Below are 16,502 nucleotides of genomic sequence, written 5' to 3' on the forward strand. Positions count from 1 at the left end.
TTGCTCAATAACTTTTTATAATAAAGTGACATATAATAATAATAATGATTGTTCAGGTACTGCGTGTGTTATTTAGTCTGTGGTTCATCCTTGGCCAAGTCATAGCGTCGACAAACTTGACGTAAACCGTTGACAGCATAACCAAACTTTGATTATCTATGTCTAATGAATGAATTGAACTTGGGTTTGGTTTGTGAATTCTGAATGTGATGCGTTGTATTATTTCTCGTAAATTTATTTAAAAAGAATTCACTGTTTACGTTCATTTTTGTTTAACTTTCATATGATATTTCAATTCTTCACATAGATATTCTTGGGGACCTCCATGACCTGTTCTTCATCTTCAGTTAGTCATTTACTACTTTTACTATTAAAAACGAGGGGAAACTACCATGGCAGTTTCAAAATCAACAAATACGTACAATCGACAGAATTGGGAGGACTCGGTAAATATCTTTATTATTAATATAAAAACCAAGATTTTGTATATTGATGCCTTATCAATTTGGTGTTTTTTGATTTCAGGATTTTCCAATTCTATGCCAAACATGTTTGGGAGATAACCCGTACATTCGTATGGTGAGTTTTTTTTTCATCTTTATAATATAACAAACATTTTGTACCAACAACACTAACTTATATAAATGTTTACAGACAAAAGAAAAGTATGGTAAGGAGTGTAAAATATGTGCACGTCCATTCACCGTCTTCCGCTGGTGTCCTGGCTCCAGAATGCGCTTTAAGAAAACTGAAATTTGTCAAACATGTTCCAAACTGAAAAATGTTTGTCAAACCTGCCTTCTAGACCTCGAATATGGGTTACCAATACAAGTCAGGGATTCTGCACTTAAAATCCAAGATGACTTACCTCGGAATGAAGTCAATAAGGAATATTATATTCAGAATTTGGACAGTCAGATGTCCAAGTTTGACCCGAGTCAGCCGAGCAATTCTGCATTGAAATCCAAAGGAGCCTCAGACTTATTGTTACGTTTAGCGAGAACCGCACCTTATTATAAGAGAAACAGACCGCATGTGTGTTCATTCTGGGTGAAGGGGGAGTGTCGGCGAGGTGAAGAATGTCCATACAGACACGAAAAGCCAACAGACCCAGATGACCCTCTGGCTGACCAAAATATCAAGGACAGGTAATAATTTATTAGACTTTAAGAAGAAAACTTTAAATTTTAAATTAACAATAATAATTGCCATCCTTATGTGCTCATTAAATTTTCATTTTAAAAGTCAATTATTATTATATTGTAACTTATTGTTATTTGTTAATTATTTTCTTTATTGTATTTGCTATACATTTAACCTTCAGTTATATTTTTACAGATTAACATTTAGATATGTGTAACAAACAATATTGAAACACAATACTATTTTTTCATTGTAGATATTATGGAGTAAATGACCCTGTAGCAGAGAAGTTGATGCGTCGTGCAGCTGCCATGCCCGCATTGCCTCCACCAGAGGATAGGACTGTCACAACTCTATACGTAGGGAATCTGCCTGAAAATATCACTGAGGAAGAGCTTAGAGGACACTTCTACCAATATGGAGAGATAAGGTATGGTTCTCTTTTAATTAGAATCATATTATGCTATAGCCTTTTTTTTTAGCCCAGGGATAAAAGCACCATCTTCAGATTTAAAATCAAAAGTATCAAAGTGTACCCTACATTTTTGTTGCACTTGAAACATGTTTTAATTTCATACTGCCTACTATTGTTATTTTCTCATCAATCGTATAATTTGTTCTTTCCTGTACACTCCATGAAAATATCCTCACTTAATGACATCATTACAACCCATTTATATTTTTCAGATCCTTGACATTAGTGCCACGAGCACAGTGTTCGTTTGTACAGTATACCACTAGGAGTGCTGCAGAGCATGCTGCTGAGAAGACATTCAACAGACTGGTTATTGCGGGCAAGAGGCTGACTATCAAATGGGGTAAATCTCAAGGTGGGTATCAAATAAAATTGCTTGTACTTGTATTTAAAAAAATAATTTAACAATACATTTTTTAAACAAATAATTTTAGTGTAAAATTAGCAACATCTTAAATACAAATTTAAACAGATTATTTTTTACATTAAAACCGAATAAAATGGTTGTAAGTGTTTATAGCAAAAAAGGTTAGTTGTATATTGATTTTAGGTAAATATTGTCTGGTGTTTGATTGGTAATACTTGTAATTTTCAAAATTCCAGGTCGTCAAGGCCCTAACGACAAGAATGAGATGGCGCCGGCTTTAGAACCAGTGCCTGGTCTGCCTGGCACACTGCCGCCGCCGCCACCCGCTTTTATGCCATTCCCACCACAGGTACCAATATGTCGTTCATATAACCATTTTATTAAGGAAAACAATCTTTACTATTAAAAAAATAAATTCCATATTTTCATATTTAATACATAAGTAATATCACACAATTACTTTACATATTCTTTTAAGTGCTATCATTTATTAATGTTTTTAAGGGAGTTAAGATCAGATTACTTTAAAGGACAATGCCCATGAAAGTATGGACCGCCGTCCAGAGTTGCGTCAAATTGAAACTTGTTGTGGACGATGTATAATTAACCAAATACTACCACCAATAATTATTTTTTAGATCAGCACCCGGGTTCTGAAGTTATTTACCGAAATGTTACATAACCTCAAAATCGAAAATATCCGACGATAGATTTATGGTCGGTTTTAACTGATAGTAGGTATCTATAATGTAGTTCGACTAACATATTCCATTTACTTTTAAAGGTAGTAGGTAAAAAAACCTAAAATAATCCTAAAAACCTAAAATAATGAAATCCGAGTATAAAATACCGCCATTTTAATTTTTAAGAACAACAATCAACATTTCGTCTTATTTTATCTTAAATGGAACCCCCTTGTTCAAAGAAACTATTCTGATCGACAAACTATGTAAAAAAAAAACAAAAAATAATTTTAATATCACTTTCATTTTGATGCATGAGAAAAATCATTAATCAAAACACTAATAGATCTTATTGAATTCCGAGTATAAAATTCCGCCATTTTAATTTTTAAGAACAACAATCAAGATTTCGTCTTATTTTATCTTAAATGGAATCCCCTGTTCAAAGAAACTATTCTGATCGACAAATTATGTAAAAAAATCAAAAAATAATTTTAATATTACTTTCATTATGACGCATGAGAAAAATCAGTACCAAGAATGGGCATTCTCCTTTTAAGAGTCAATATTAGCAATTTTATTATGTAACGGGTACTCACGATATGCGTTTTTCAATTTCTTTATTGCCGATATTTAAACACGCATATTGTGAGTACCCGTTACATAATAAAATGTTTCAATTCCGCGATAATTTTAGTCTAAAATCAATACTAGCCACCATTTTATTCAGTTGGTTTACTATAATCACTATGGTTTCAGCTATTACCAATCATAATAATACAATATCTACTTCTAGATGCCTCCGCCTCCGAACCGTCCGAACGACTTCTTCAACCTGCACCACTACGCGGGCCCGGGCTGGGCGTGGGGCGGGATGCCGCCGCCGCCGCCCGCGCCGCCCGCCGCGCCGCCCGCCCCCGCCGCGCCGCCCGCGCCCGCCGTGCCGCCCGCCCCCGCGCCCGCGCCCCCCGCGCCGCCCGCCCAGCTCCACTACCCGAGCCAGGACCCCGCCCGCCTCGGTGCCCACGCACACGCCTCTGCACCACACACCTAACACCTGTCGCAACTCGTCTGCTAGCCTCAGCTCACAACAGCCTCTTCAATTGGTTAGACACTTTTGGTACAGTGATCTTAATGTTCAAATCAAATACAAGAATTATGTGCTTAACTGGGAGCAAGTGTATTGTATTCAGTGGTGTAGTGTGGGTCGCAATTTCGGATTTTCGGAATAGATCGAAAATAGATTAATCGTTGACTTGTCAGACAAAAAGAATACGTGTTGTCTGGGAGCCCAAATAGAGTTTTAAAAATCTCCATTTCATAAATACATATTTTAAAATAAAAAGAACTGTAAAATGCAAGGTTCAACACCCACTATGCCACGGCATATGTTGTTTAATGGAAATATTGCAACAAATGTACAATATGTAGTTGTAATACTAATATCAGTGTTATAAAGGGGCTAGCAGACCTACCTGTTATGTATTTTATCCTTTTTGTCTTTCAATTAATCAAGTATATAAAATGATGTGTTCACTTTTCAGGAATAATTTCCGAATATACCACATGGTATAAATTATTGCCCAAATAATAATCTGCAATGCTAAATCTTACATGCCATTTTTGATGCATAGTGAATGCAGTTTTTAATTACACTAAACCTGACTGACTGCACCTTTATTCCATTCACTGAGTTTATAGTTTCAGTGTGTATTCAGTAATTTGTGCTCCAAAGAATTTGCTCATATTCTATAAAATATTAACTCAAGCATACTTTAACTTTTATAGTATTTAAAAATGATTGTCCAAAAGTGATATTTCTTAATATTCTTCGTGAACTACGAAGAAAAACAGCCAATTATGGAACTAATGAGTTTACACTGACTCACACAATTTAGTCTGAGGTATTGATTCCTTATATTAGTTAAAAATGACTCGACAGATGTACGTTTAAATCATATTTTACGTAATACCGAAATTGATAAGTAGGCAAAATTAGAGGTAAAGGATTTATTAATAGCAAATTTGCAAAAAAAAATAATTAGGATGAAATGTTAGGCTGCACGCGCCTTGGAGAATAACTTATTTCTGATGACAAATACCCAATTTCATCACTATAATATATAATAAGATTACTTTTTACTTTACTTATGTTTTGTACCATGTGTACGAATGGATTTTGTGTTGACAGTGCCTGAAGTAATAAAGCAATATAACTGAATGATGTAGTAGTGGCATTGGCAACACTATAGTACTTGGTTGCACTTGTTTGTTTAGGTAAATCCTGTAATATAATATTTCATTTAAGTGTGCAGACCCATTGAACAGGGTAACCTAGTGAATGTTTAGTATAAAAGGGGAAATATGTGAATGCTGCAAACATGACTTGCATTACAGATTAAATGTACAAAAGTATGACTACGATATATTAAAACTACTATTGCCTTAATTTCATTTAGGTGCAAAGATAATGTATCATGCAATAATAGAATATTAGAAAAACAATGTTGTGAACCATTTGTCTTACATACTTGTATGTTACGAGTTGTCGTATCTTACAATTAGTTACTGTTCATTAGATTAAGTATGTATGTAATCTTTTATTTCTCTGCGTAAGGAATAAAATGAATGAAATACTTTTACTATGGTGTTTACTTTAATCCGCTAAACTGGTTATTGGTCTCAAACACCTGAGTTTCTATTAATATTAGGATATTTATGTAGTGATGAGTGCCTAATAATATCTTATGTCCGGTAATGTGGCAAATAATTTAGGGTATTATTTCATAAATATTTTTTAATATTGGAGATAGAAGGAATTAAGTAAAACAAGTGATTCTGAAACTATAAGTATTTAATATTAATCATAAGTTTATAACATGACTTAATCGTTACAAAACAGTAAACATTTTAGATAAATCTACGCGCCTTCGCTTACCATTATCTGGGTAAGGACGGTCTCATAATAATTTACAATAAACTAGGCCCAGATACATAAATAACTAGTTATTGAGTATGTCCTAGAAAGACGCAGTAATGTAGTAGGGATAATATTTATTTTTGACATTTTTGTCAGCGGCTGGTGCTGCAGATTTAGTTTCCAAAATAGTCCAACAACTAGTTTGGTGTATCCTTATTTTTTTCATAACTTATTATACAATATTTTAAGTCTAGAATGAAGTCTTGTGCATCTATAGGATAACATACACATGGGGCAAGAGGAAATATACACAGAGAATTACAATCAAAAGGTAAGTTAACAATTTAAAAGTGTATTATAACTACGATTGTCACACTGAACACGTACTACAATTTCCGAAAATGTCCAAAATATCCACAAAATAGTAATACACTAATAATACGAAATTACACATTTTACCACTTACATGAAAATTCGTAGGACATCAAGATTTATTTACACTGTCCCATAGATTTTGGAATGTTCACAATTATTCAATACACTTGTTTGGGAATTGCAAATAAAACCACAAGTGAACATCATTGATTTTTAACAACACAATAGGTAATACAGAAATAACGCCAGTTCACGACCATGGGATTTTAGTGCAAAGTTTGAATGATGGAAAAATTATTTACATATTATACTTGTTTTTTGGTAACCGTATTATTCGCACTTTAAATCCAAATTGTTTCTATGCACTTTAAAAGTGCACTTTAGTAAGCCACTGACTTTTTGCATCATCACTTCACTTCAACCATGACATAATGGTTAAAGATAATATCGTCGTTTATTTTAACTAATATTTCTTCTCAAATAGATTAATAAGTTTTCCCCATGATCATGATCTTCGGACTCAGGTTATGTACTAGTTTTACAAACAAATTCATAATTATAATAGTAGTTGTAGAGAACATGAACAGACATTGTCTTGAATATGATTGAAGAATATGTACCACACACATGTATGATAGAACCTTTATAAGAATTTTCTTATAAGATTGCCTGACAACATGAAGTCTGGTCAAGTTGCATTTTCAAATTAACATCTCTGACTCAATACTGCCCCAAGCTGATGACTATTACATATTTTCAATATTACGTAAATTTTAAAGCGTCGTCAAGCTCATGTATTCAATAAAATAATGTTTATAACTAGCAATAACTAAATTATACTATTAATATAGGCTTTTAATATATTCAAAAAAAACGGCGCAAAGCATGAAAAATTGGGTATAATTTGATACGATCAACAGAATGATCGGTTATGCAAAATGCCATACTACTATGCAAGAAGCATGGGAGTAACATATACAAAGGGTTCATAAAACCGGTGAATAAACTTTTAAGTGCCACCTCCACGATCGAGTGCATTGCGACGCCATCAAATTCATTTATCGAAACAAATTAATGGCTATATTCCATCGCAAATGTTTTAGTAGAGTGCTGTATACTTGCGGTACACTGTTGTTGTTGGGCATCAATAATTAATATAAATAATACATTTAATTTATATCATATCACAGGACCCCTTACCTCACCGAGAAATCACAGATGGCCTTATCTCGAAACTTTGAGGTACTGTGTAAAAAATGACAAGATTATGTCGATTGGACTTAGCTTCGATCCACTAGGTTGAAGATCTCAACTGTAGCAAAGATGTAAGAAGTAAAATGATTTTGAGTTCCAGTAATACGGATCAGAGTTACCGATCCATGTAATATGGAAGTATCAGAATAGGATAGGGGATTCTTCGCAATTCACTTGGTCCTAGAGGTGGGCCCTATAAACGTGACATGATAAAAGCAATGATGTTTTCGCATAAGTACTATCTTCCTAACTGGCATTGGCCTTACATTGCACTTATAAAAGTTATATTAGGTTAGTACAATTTGTCATCAAAATGCTAAGTCGCTGTAAAGTTTATTGTTAAATAATTCAATATAATTAAGTTACAATTGTTACACAGCCATACGACTTTTGGCCGTTAAATTAAATAGTTCTAATTCTATTAATTTATAAATATGATATAAATGGATTTATATAGTAACATAGTCCGAATAATAACATGTTCAAAGTATAACCAAATATTTGATTGTGATAGATAAAATTGATAGGAATAATAATTTTAGATACAACTATATCATACATACAAATGAAATTTGAATAGGTTCAATGTTAATTTAATACTATGGACAGTAACTACATATTAGACCTCCCGATGTGGAGTTTGATCACAACAGAGGTAGCATAGATGCAATACATAGAGATACAACACACAAGGTACATACAATATTAAATCCAAGAAAATATATTTATATATGAATACTTTATTATATCAGAAAAGCAAACATTATCTCGATTCAAGTATATGATTATGTACTTTCCGAAAGTGCACAATAAATGCTGCTTGATGATTTATGGAATCTGGAATTAAAACATTTTTTAATTACAATTAATTAATGCCTTTTACAATGGGCTCATTTTGAAAACTGTAAGATATATACATATAAACAGTGTATTTCACGAAAGTTTTAGGATATTCCTTATATTATTATTAAATTAAATATAAGTGAGTACTACAAGGAAACTAATTCAATGGCGTAACAGCATCCTGTTTATATGGATTAAATAATCCATAAAAACAGGTTATAATGCTATAGATTTGATTAAATTCCTATAAGATTACATTCCTATCTGAGGTTTTTCATATATGAGTTGCTACCCGTGAGGATTAAGTAGGAACCAATTTGATAAGTATGTCCTCCTTACCACACTCTTCAAAAACACTGCTCTTATCAAGCAAAAGTAGGTGTTTCTTTGGTGCCTCTAAAGTCGAACCACAAATGGTACTACTACCATCGATTAGTATGGTATGGCATAGTCTGATTTATTAGGTGTCCAAGATGTAAACAAAGAAATGTCATTGTCAAAATACTATAACAGGTATTGTAAACCTTAACAAATTAACAACAATAAAAAAATTAACAAACTCAACGAAAAACAAAACTAACACTACACACAATTTAAGAAACGCGCTATTAAAACGAGTCACGAAAATGAATAACATCAGCTAAAAATGTTTTGGATACCATTATCACATTTTATTTTTCTTTTTTTATTATTATTACTGATGAAACGAAATTAAAGATAAATATTAGAAAATGTGAAATAGATTAATTAATTAATTAATTTAGATTTTTATTTTATTATCGTTGAATTACTTTAATATCGTCAAAAATAAGAAACTACCATTTGAGACGCATTTTCTTGATAGGTAAACACCTTCATTTACATTTTGGACATCTAATTATGAATCGGACTTTAGATCATGTTACAATAGACTTTCTTATTACGCCGGTGTCCGTATTTCATTATGTTAACTGTTACGTCGTATAGTACCTGTTTCAGTAGCGGTTCGCGTTCGCGATCTGGGCGTTGACGGCGGCGGCGGCGGCGCTGGAGGCGGCGGTCTGCACGTGCTGGTTGCGCAGGATCTCCGTCGTGAACTCCGCTTGCGCCTTCGCGAGCGACGCGCCCGTCGACCGGTAGATGCGGTGCACCTGGGTATCATACGCAACATTATCATCAACCTTTTTGGGATTACATACCCTAGGGTAATAATTCGCCAATTGCACGACGAACTAGCACACGGAGGGTTCCGTACCACCAAATTTTCATTATTTTTTAATTACTTTTATTCATTTCATTATTTTCAACAATACTTAGTTATATGACAACAATAGTAACATCTTACAACCCCAACATAAATTATTTATCATCTAACCTGTAGCAACAGAAGTTACACTAATTTAAATTATGCGTGTAATAAAAACATTCCAAAATGTACCTTTTTTGTAGTAAATAAAGAGTTTCGATAGTATTTATTATTATTATTTTCCAAATAATCAGAAAGTTAAAATTATTTGATGGCACATCAAAAACCCCATTAAACATTCTTTAGAAAAAATGGCACGTTGATGCATAAAGGTACGCCTACCCTGACATATACCATTATCACCAACCTTTTTCTACCTATTACCACTATGTTAAGTTTGCCATTGTATAAAACATTTACTTTTTAAAAAAGATGTGTGTTGTAGAGTTTCTTTCGCCGCTTTTTCTCCATAACGAAACACCTTGTGGTGGTAGTTGTATTGACATTCATAAAGTCCTTTGTAGAACCTTTTTGAATAAATAAATTTGATTTGATTTGACTGCCTATTTCTCCTACTGCTAGATTTTGCCGTCGTTTTGCCGCTCGCTTTTCCCATCATTATTAACTGAAGTAATTGGTATCTATCGTGTCTCAACACGTGACCTAAGTATCCCAATTGGTTTCTGTAACTATGCATAAAAGCAAGCATTGCATCATACCATCATTATTAAAACGAAGAAACCAAACACACCTCTGACAGATATCTAATGTACAAAAATAATGGTGCTACTAGAGTTGAACAATATGAACTATACTATAAATAATTTCTACTGACTATAATAGACAATAAATAATATAAGTTTAGATACTTTAGTCATCAGCATAACGTCCGCCACAACAGAAGTGATGAAACCAATCGTGACCAACAGCGTGATGATGCCAACGGCTACGTTTGTTTGGAACGCATCAATGCTCGTTATAAGACCGCTGGAAAGTAAAAGCAAAATTTTTTTAGAATATATTTATAATTCAGCAATGTAATAATTAGATAATTAATATATTGTTAAATTATAACTTCAAACTAGAAATCTACTTGTGAATGTCATGAACCCCTGCAACAATGAGAAGACTAACTCATCTGAACCAAATCCAAAAAAAAATATTATTTAGATATTTGTTTGAATTTTCCTATATTGAGCTCATTGCAGGTTCGAATTCAGTAAGCGAATAGGTGTCGTTGTGATAATAACCTTATACACAGACACTTTGCAATTAATTTCTGCCTCATAACAGCATTGTTAAGCGCTGCTGTGTTCTGTTTTGAAGGGTGCGGTAAGTGACACATACTTTTCCCAGACGTTCCAGCTTAGTCCTCAGAGGGGTAGCGGCGCATCTGTGGCCGACCTCAGGTAGGAATATCTAATCCTATCTGGGGTTGATTACAGATGTCCATGGGCGGCAGTAGCCACTTACCATCAGGTGGACTGCATGCTCGTCTGCTACTCCTATATTATAAAAAAAAGAATCGTAATTTGTTATATTAAACAATATCACTCACCAAGAACCACCACCGCGGAATCCAATCGACTGCACCACCGTTATTATGATTTGGAATAGGAAAATGAAGAAGAACACCATGAAGTTGAACGAGGAGTCGCTCCGGAACGCCTTATATATCGGCCGGTACCAGCATATGAAGCTGAAGGGCGTCAGCAAGATGAAGTACAGGATCGAGAGGCCGAATGGCGTGACGGATGTGGTGACGAACATCAGCGACATAGCGCCTATTATGTTAAGCGCTAACACCAGAGAGTGAACTGGAAAGATATATTTTCATTCAATCAATCACTCATATTATTATGTTTGGAATAAGGCAAAGTATAGCATACAAAAATATGTAAACATTTCATAAAGATATTTATTTAAATTATTTTCTTATTTTATATAATGTAGTAAAAGGATTACGCGAACATGTAGATGATGATGTCATTGAGCGAAAGGGTTGATGATGACAAAGTTTAGGTTTAATAAACACGCTTTTATTGCTAATCGAACTAAAAATTTGAAAATAAATCAATCAACCATTAATGAATCGCCTCAAAATAAAATTATAATTAAGTTTAAGTTATTAAAATAATAATTAAATTCGGTTAAGTTTAAAATTTATCAAGCTTCTAGAAACGGGTGAATATGGAGCGGTGGGTGGAAATGAAGATTCTGTTACATACACATATACATGGGCATATTTATACAATGGTTTTAACGGCATATTAAAAATAACCATTTCAGTTTCTTCTCATTGCTTATAATGTTGCAATCTTACAATGTCATTGTTCCCATCTAGGTTGTCTCAGACTTTTATATCCCAATAATCTTTACTTGAAGTAGTGACTTGACCAGTTAATTATTCTAACAATAGATATATAGTGTAATAAAGATATTTAATGTGCATAAATTCAAACATTATCATAGAAAATACATAAAAAATATATATTCATTTGTAATATTCTCAAGCATAGACAACGGAGACAATTATTGCTATAAGGTCTTATTGTATTAATAATAAATATAATAGTTATTTTAATTCACATAGGGTTGTGAACTTGCCGCGAAAGGTCGACTATCAGTAGAATATTCAGGCAGAGAATTGTATTTTGATAAGGACAGACAGATAAGTGTCCCACATAATTCCAACAAAAATATTTTAAATAATCTATTTTACTATTTAATATTTTTTTAATGATCTATTTTACTGATTTAATAGCAGAGAGTGTATTTATGTTAATTATTTTGAGTTTAATATAAGGTATAAGGAAAACATACAAGATGCATTTTTTTAAATAGATGAAGCGCTATATGAAAACATAGTAAAGCGTTTCATAGAAGGTATAGATAATCGAAAAAAATTATAATAATTATAGTTAAAAAACTAAAAACCATGCTAAAATCGCACAAGGAAAATCGTTAATCCTGACGATCCTAATGAACGAGACAAAATTATTAAAATCGTGTATTGTCATCGGTTCTTGATAAGTGTTCAAATTAATTTTAAATTAATTGGACCATTCAAAGTGCGTAAAAATTGATTTCAAAGATTCTGTTAAAAAGTAAAATTGATTAGTTTTTTTTATTTCCTCTAACTATTCCCACGAATTCACGTATTGCACAATCATCAACCACTCGTTATTGAGTAACACCGGTCAAACCGGCCACACAACCTAACACCGTCGATGGATATTATTTTAATTAATAAATATTTATAAATCAATTAAATCTGTAGTTTGGCCATTATGTGGAACCGTTAGTGGCTTGCGTGCGTTTTAGGGGCATAATAGATAAAAATCTATGTAAAGTTTGGAAGCGTTTGTAATTTTATCTATTATAGTCCGCGTAAAACTGCTAGTCCGCTCTTAATATAGAAGTGAATCGCGTCGCCATAGCAAATTGTATGACTACACCTGCTGGCAACAATTTCAGAGCGGACTAGCACTTTGGCGCCGACTATACCTTGTTGCTAAATACTCACACATCCAAAGGTGATAGAGGTGCCGTACGATCCTTTGGAACTCTAGCGGTATATCCACATTGATGTCCTGGTAGAAACACGGTTGGATGGGACAGAAGGCGGGCAACGGAGGCCAGTTGTTATGTCTGCCCGCTGACCCGGCCCGAAGTTCCGCTTCGCGCCTCGCCAACTCCTCCGCCTTACGTTCCAACTCCTCTTGCCGTCTCTGCAGTTCAATTTCAGTTGGAATCATTGTTTATAATCACACAAATACACATTTACACACTTCAGCCCAAATAATTCACTTGCTACTAAACAATTGCATACTAGAACCACTTCAATAGAGACATTAAGGACGTTATTTGTGGAATTCTTAACAGGCAAGTGCCACGAACCCACGCACAGGTAATTTCGTAATGTGCGGTCTTTCACGTGTGGTCTACAATCTAGATTAAACAAATTGAGAGTAGGTATGTTGTTGGGAAAAGTACACATTTGTCAAATTAAATGTCAAGATAGTGTTAAAAAAACACACATAATTATCTAAAGTTCCAATAATAACTAATGTAGTCATACCACAGAAACAATATCTATAACAGTTTTAAGAAAATGTTAATCATGAAAATGTAAACTAAATCCAAATAAAAAAATGGCCAACTTTCTCCCTCAAAAATATATTTGATTTTAACAACACCACCTATTGGGTCAATAAGTACCCTATCTTTCAAGGTGGTACCAACCACACACATTCACCAAGTTTGGATGTAATTGGTAAAACAATTTCAGAGATTAGCGTGTACGAAAACCGTTCCAACATTTTTTTAAGAGTTTCGTACGTCCATCTACTATAGGGTTCACCTCTTGAACCGTAATAGTAGTCAATTGAAATTTTTAGACAGCATATATTAGGTTTTACAGTAATAGTATGGCCTATTTACACAAATTAAATATTTGATTTTAGGGAAAAAAATTATCTCACTTGTCCAATTACACATATTAAGATAAGCTAGGGGCTGAAGACATGCATTAAAACCCATCAAGTACTTATTGTTCTAATCTTAATTTATTGTTGTCCAGAGATAAGTAAAAAACAAAACAAAGATAACACAACAAAGTATATAAACATTTTAGCATTAAGAAGATAAGAGTATTGATAACTCAGGTGACAGGTTGATAAAACAAAGAAACAGTGACAGGTGAGAATGAATCACAATAATAATTTATCAAGTGTGTTTACCTTGAGTTCCTGATGTGCGTTTGGAGAAAGCAAATGTGTATTAGTTGCATGCATCTATATAGCATTGTTTAAACATAATAATATATATGTATCTATTTTTGATTATATGTTGCGGCCATGTAGTTTAATAGTTGTTTAGTTAACAGAGTAGCCCATCACTTAAAATAAATTCAAATTATACTGCCCAAAAGATGTTTATCTGTTTTATGAAGTATGCATCAATTTTAAACTGAAAATGTCAAAAATTGTCCAAATCATTTAATATTGATTCCATTGTGTCAAACCTGTCATTGTAAAACCTGTCACTATTTTAATCCACTTAAAAGGAACTGACCATGCTGGTATTTCATGGATACAAAATTAATTAATAGATTCAAGTGTGTGAAAACATTTTAATTATTTATACTTTTACCATATCTCATTTAATCATACTTTTTGTAGTCTTAAATTATAATGAAATGTAATTTATGAAGGTTGATAATATTTAAAACAAATTAGGTAATAAGTTAGGTCATCAGTTACATCTTATCACAACAATGGCTACAACATATCATGGACAATAAATATAAAATAGCAAGTTGCAGTGACAATCACAATTGTGTATGAACACTAGCTGTGACTATCTTGATGGCTTGCATTCGGGTCAACTATTGGCACATAGTTAGATTTCTATTTATCTGAATATATGGCACTATACAAGTGAAACCACAATACTAATGAACACAGACTATAATAGCCAATTATATTTCTCAAAATGGGCACAAACTTCTAAGAATACTCCTAAGGGTTCACTGTAAATGGGTAATGTTAGTTACTATTTTAATTTCTACTTGTTTGTACTGCAAAATTAAATTTTAAAAGGAATTTTCTAGTTTATAATGTTTATAATTGAGTCAAATATGAAACTATAATTAAAACTTAGTCTATTTAAAAGTTCCTAGGTATATCTATGAACAATGATGTTATTTCTACCAGTTGATTAAATACTAGGTTTATTTTTTTTCCTATAAAAAGACTTTATTCCAATGTTGTAGAATGTCAGTATATTATTTACTTTAAATATAAACAACATGTGTTACAAATGTGATACACACATTTATTATGTATTTTATGAAATGTTGGATGATCTCACATTGTAAATGATGTTATTATTATTTTATGTAATTGTAACAAAAACGAATATAACACAATCACATGTAATTAATTTGTAATACCAATAAACTTTGTGTTCATATAAGGAAACTATACAAAATTACCAATTAAAATTTCAATAAATGACTTATTATTATTTTGCAAAATAATTAATATGACAAGTTAATAGCATAGAGTACCTGGAAGTCAGCAGTAGTGAAGTTTGAAGGTGGTGCTTGGCTCTGTGGTGGGTTTGGCCGGGTGTACTGACCACCAGCTGGAGGAGGTGACACCGCCTGCATTATTGCTGGCTGTGATGGTTGTTGGGAGGGCTAAACAGAAATTATTGTTGTATCATTGCTTATTTTTTTAAATATCTATTACAATAGCGGTTATATAGTTATATAGTGTCAACTTTGTTATTTTAGGTTTATATCGCAATAACTTTATCATCATTCTTCATTAGGTTGTTTTATTTTATTTGTTTCATAAGTGGAAATTTATGTAAAATTCAATCCATCAACTTAGACATTAAAACACAGATATCTGTTAAAAATTAAAAAAAAAAAAACAAAGTATACGTTATCTAAGTATATATATAATTTGTATTGATTATGTAAAAACGTCTTTTAGACTGTCTTTCAAGTGAATAACAAAAAATGTTATAAAATTATAATTACTGATTAGGGATTTCTTTTAAGATTCTCTTATCTAATGATCTTAACTTTCCCTTTACAATCATATCAATGCTAATCATACCTAAACTTACGAGATGCCATTATCAATATCAACCCACAGAAAATCCCTTATGACTAATATGTATACAAAATTTACCGTAGTCTGATTTCCGCCCTGTTGGTCATCGAAGGGGTTGTAGTCGTCCAGCCCTCGCGTCGCATTGTTTGTACTTCGGGCCACTTGCTGGACAGCTGGATCCTAGAATAAAAACCCAGCAAATAATAAATCAGAATCATGATAACAAAATTTTCATTCTCTGAAGTCGACTTACGGCAAATGGATTGTCTATGGTTGGATCACTAAACGGATTATCCTCGAACTTCGACATGTTTCCGATTTAGTCACGCCACTTTAAAGTTTTTGTAATATGCGCAGCACAAAGAAATTCCTTTCACTGTATTTTTAGCATGAAATGCGATAAATACAATACCGACACAATCGAGTGACAGATTACAGCACTGATGATGGTGACGATTACTGACATGACATTTAAGTAATGCAGTGTTGCTATGTGAAAAAACGTATTTTCTATATCGATTTTTGGAAAATTAAGATATTAATTAAAAATCAATTTGGCCGATGACTTATATTTATACAGAAACTCTA

The 16,502-nt window shown here is 32.9% G+C and overlaps 3 protein-coding genes across 3 annotated transcripts in view; 1 reads left to right on the top strand and 2 right to left on the bottom strand.

Moving 5' to 3' along the window:
• Positions 1-16,502, bottom strand: part of LOC140748942 (uncharacterized) — a 459,083-nt gene that overhangs the window by 14,502 nt on the left and 428,079 nt on the right. The gene's annotated exons all lie outside the window — the stretch shown is intronic.
• LOC140748954 (pre-mRNA-splicing factor RBM22) lies at positions 159-5,310 on the top strand. Its single transcript, XM_073081928.1, has 7 exons — positions 159-446; positions 526-579; positions 655-1,148; positions 1,400-1,573; positions 1,831-1,973; positions 2,222-2,334; positions 3,465-5,310. Exons 1-7 carry the CDS (start codon positions 393-395, stop codon positions 3,720-3,722), a joined length of 1,290 nt encoding a protein of 429 aa, XP_072938029.1. The 5' UTR covers positions 159-392; the 3' UTR covers positions 3,723-5,310.
• On the bottom strand, positions 7,625-16,397 carry Scamp (secretory carrier membrane protein). The gene is made up of 8 exons (XM_073081745.1): positions 16,168-16,397; positions 15,993-16,094; positions 15,359-15,490; positions 12,812-13,016; positions 10,844-11,102; positions 10,155-10,272; positions 9,030-9,190; positions 7,625-8,054 (listed from the first exon to the last, which is right to left on the bottom strand). Exons 1-7 carry the CDS (start codon positions 16,222-16,224, stop codon positions 9,035-9,037), a joined length of 1,029 nt encoding a protein of 342 aa, XP_072937846.1. The 5' UTR covers positions 16,225-16,397; the 3' UTR covers positions 7,625-8,054; positions 9,030-9,034.

Source organism: Epargyreus clarus, unplaced genomic scaffold (genome assembly GCF_041222505.1).
Source record: "Epargyreus clarus isolate Ecla_fem2 unplaced genomic scaffold, WU_Ecla_fem_2.2 ptg000017l, whole genome shotgun sequence".
Lineage (NCBI taxonomy): Eukaryota > Metazoa > Arthropoda > Insecta > Lepidoptera > Hesperiidae > Epargyreus > Epargyreus clarus.

Excerpts from the sequence above, each read along its gene's own strand:
- LOC140748954 (XM_073081928.1), top strand. The coding sequence starts at position 393 with ATGGCAGTTTCAAAATCAACAAATACGTACAATCGACAGAATTGGGAG. Across the intron at positions 1,149-1,399 it reads GACCAAAATATCAAGGACAG|ATATTATGGAGTAAATGACC; the intron begins GTAATAATTTAT and ends TTTTCATTGTAG. Across the intron at positions 2,335-3,464 it reads TTATGCCATTCCCACCACAG|ATGCCTCCGCCTCCGAACCG; the intron begins GTACCAATATGT and ends ATCTACTTCTAG.
- Scamp (XM_073081745.1), bottom strand. The coding sequence starts at position 16,224 with ATGTCGAAGTTCGAGGATAATCCGTTTAGTGATCCAACCATAGACAAT. Across the intron at positions 15,491-15,992 it reads AGGGCGGAAATCAGACTACG|CCCTCCCAACAACCATCACA; the intron begins GTAAATTTTGTA and ends ATTTCTGTTTAG. Across the intron at positions 9,191-10,154 it reads ACGTTATGCTGATGACTAAA|GTGCACCGCATCTACCGGTC; the intron begins GTATCTAAACTT and ends TATGATACCCAG.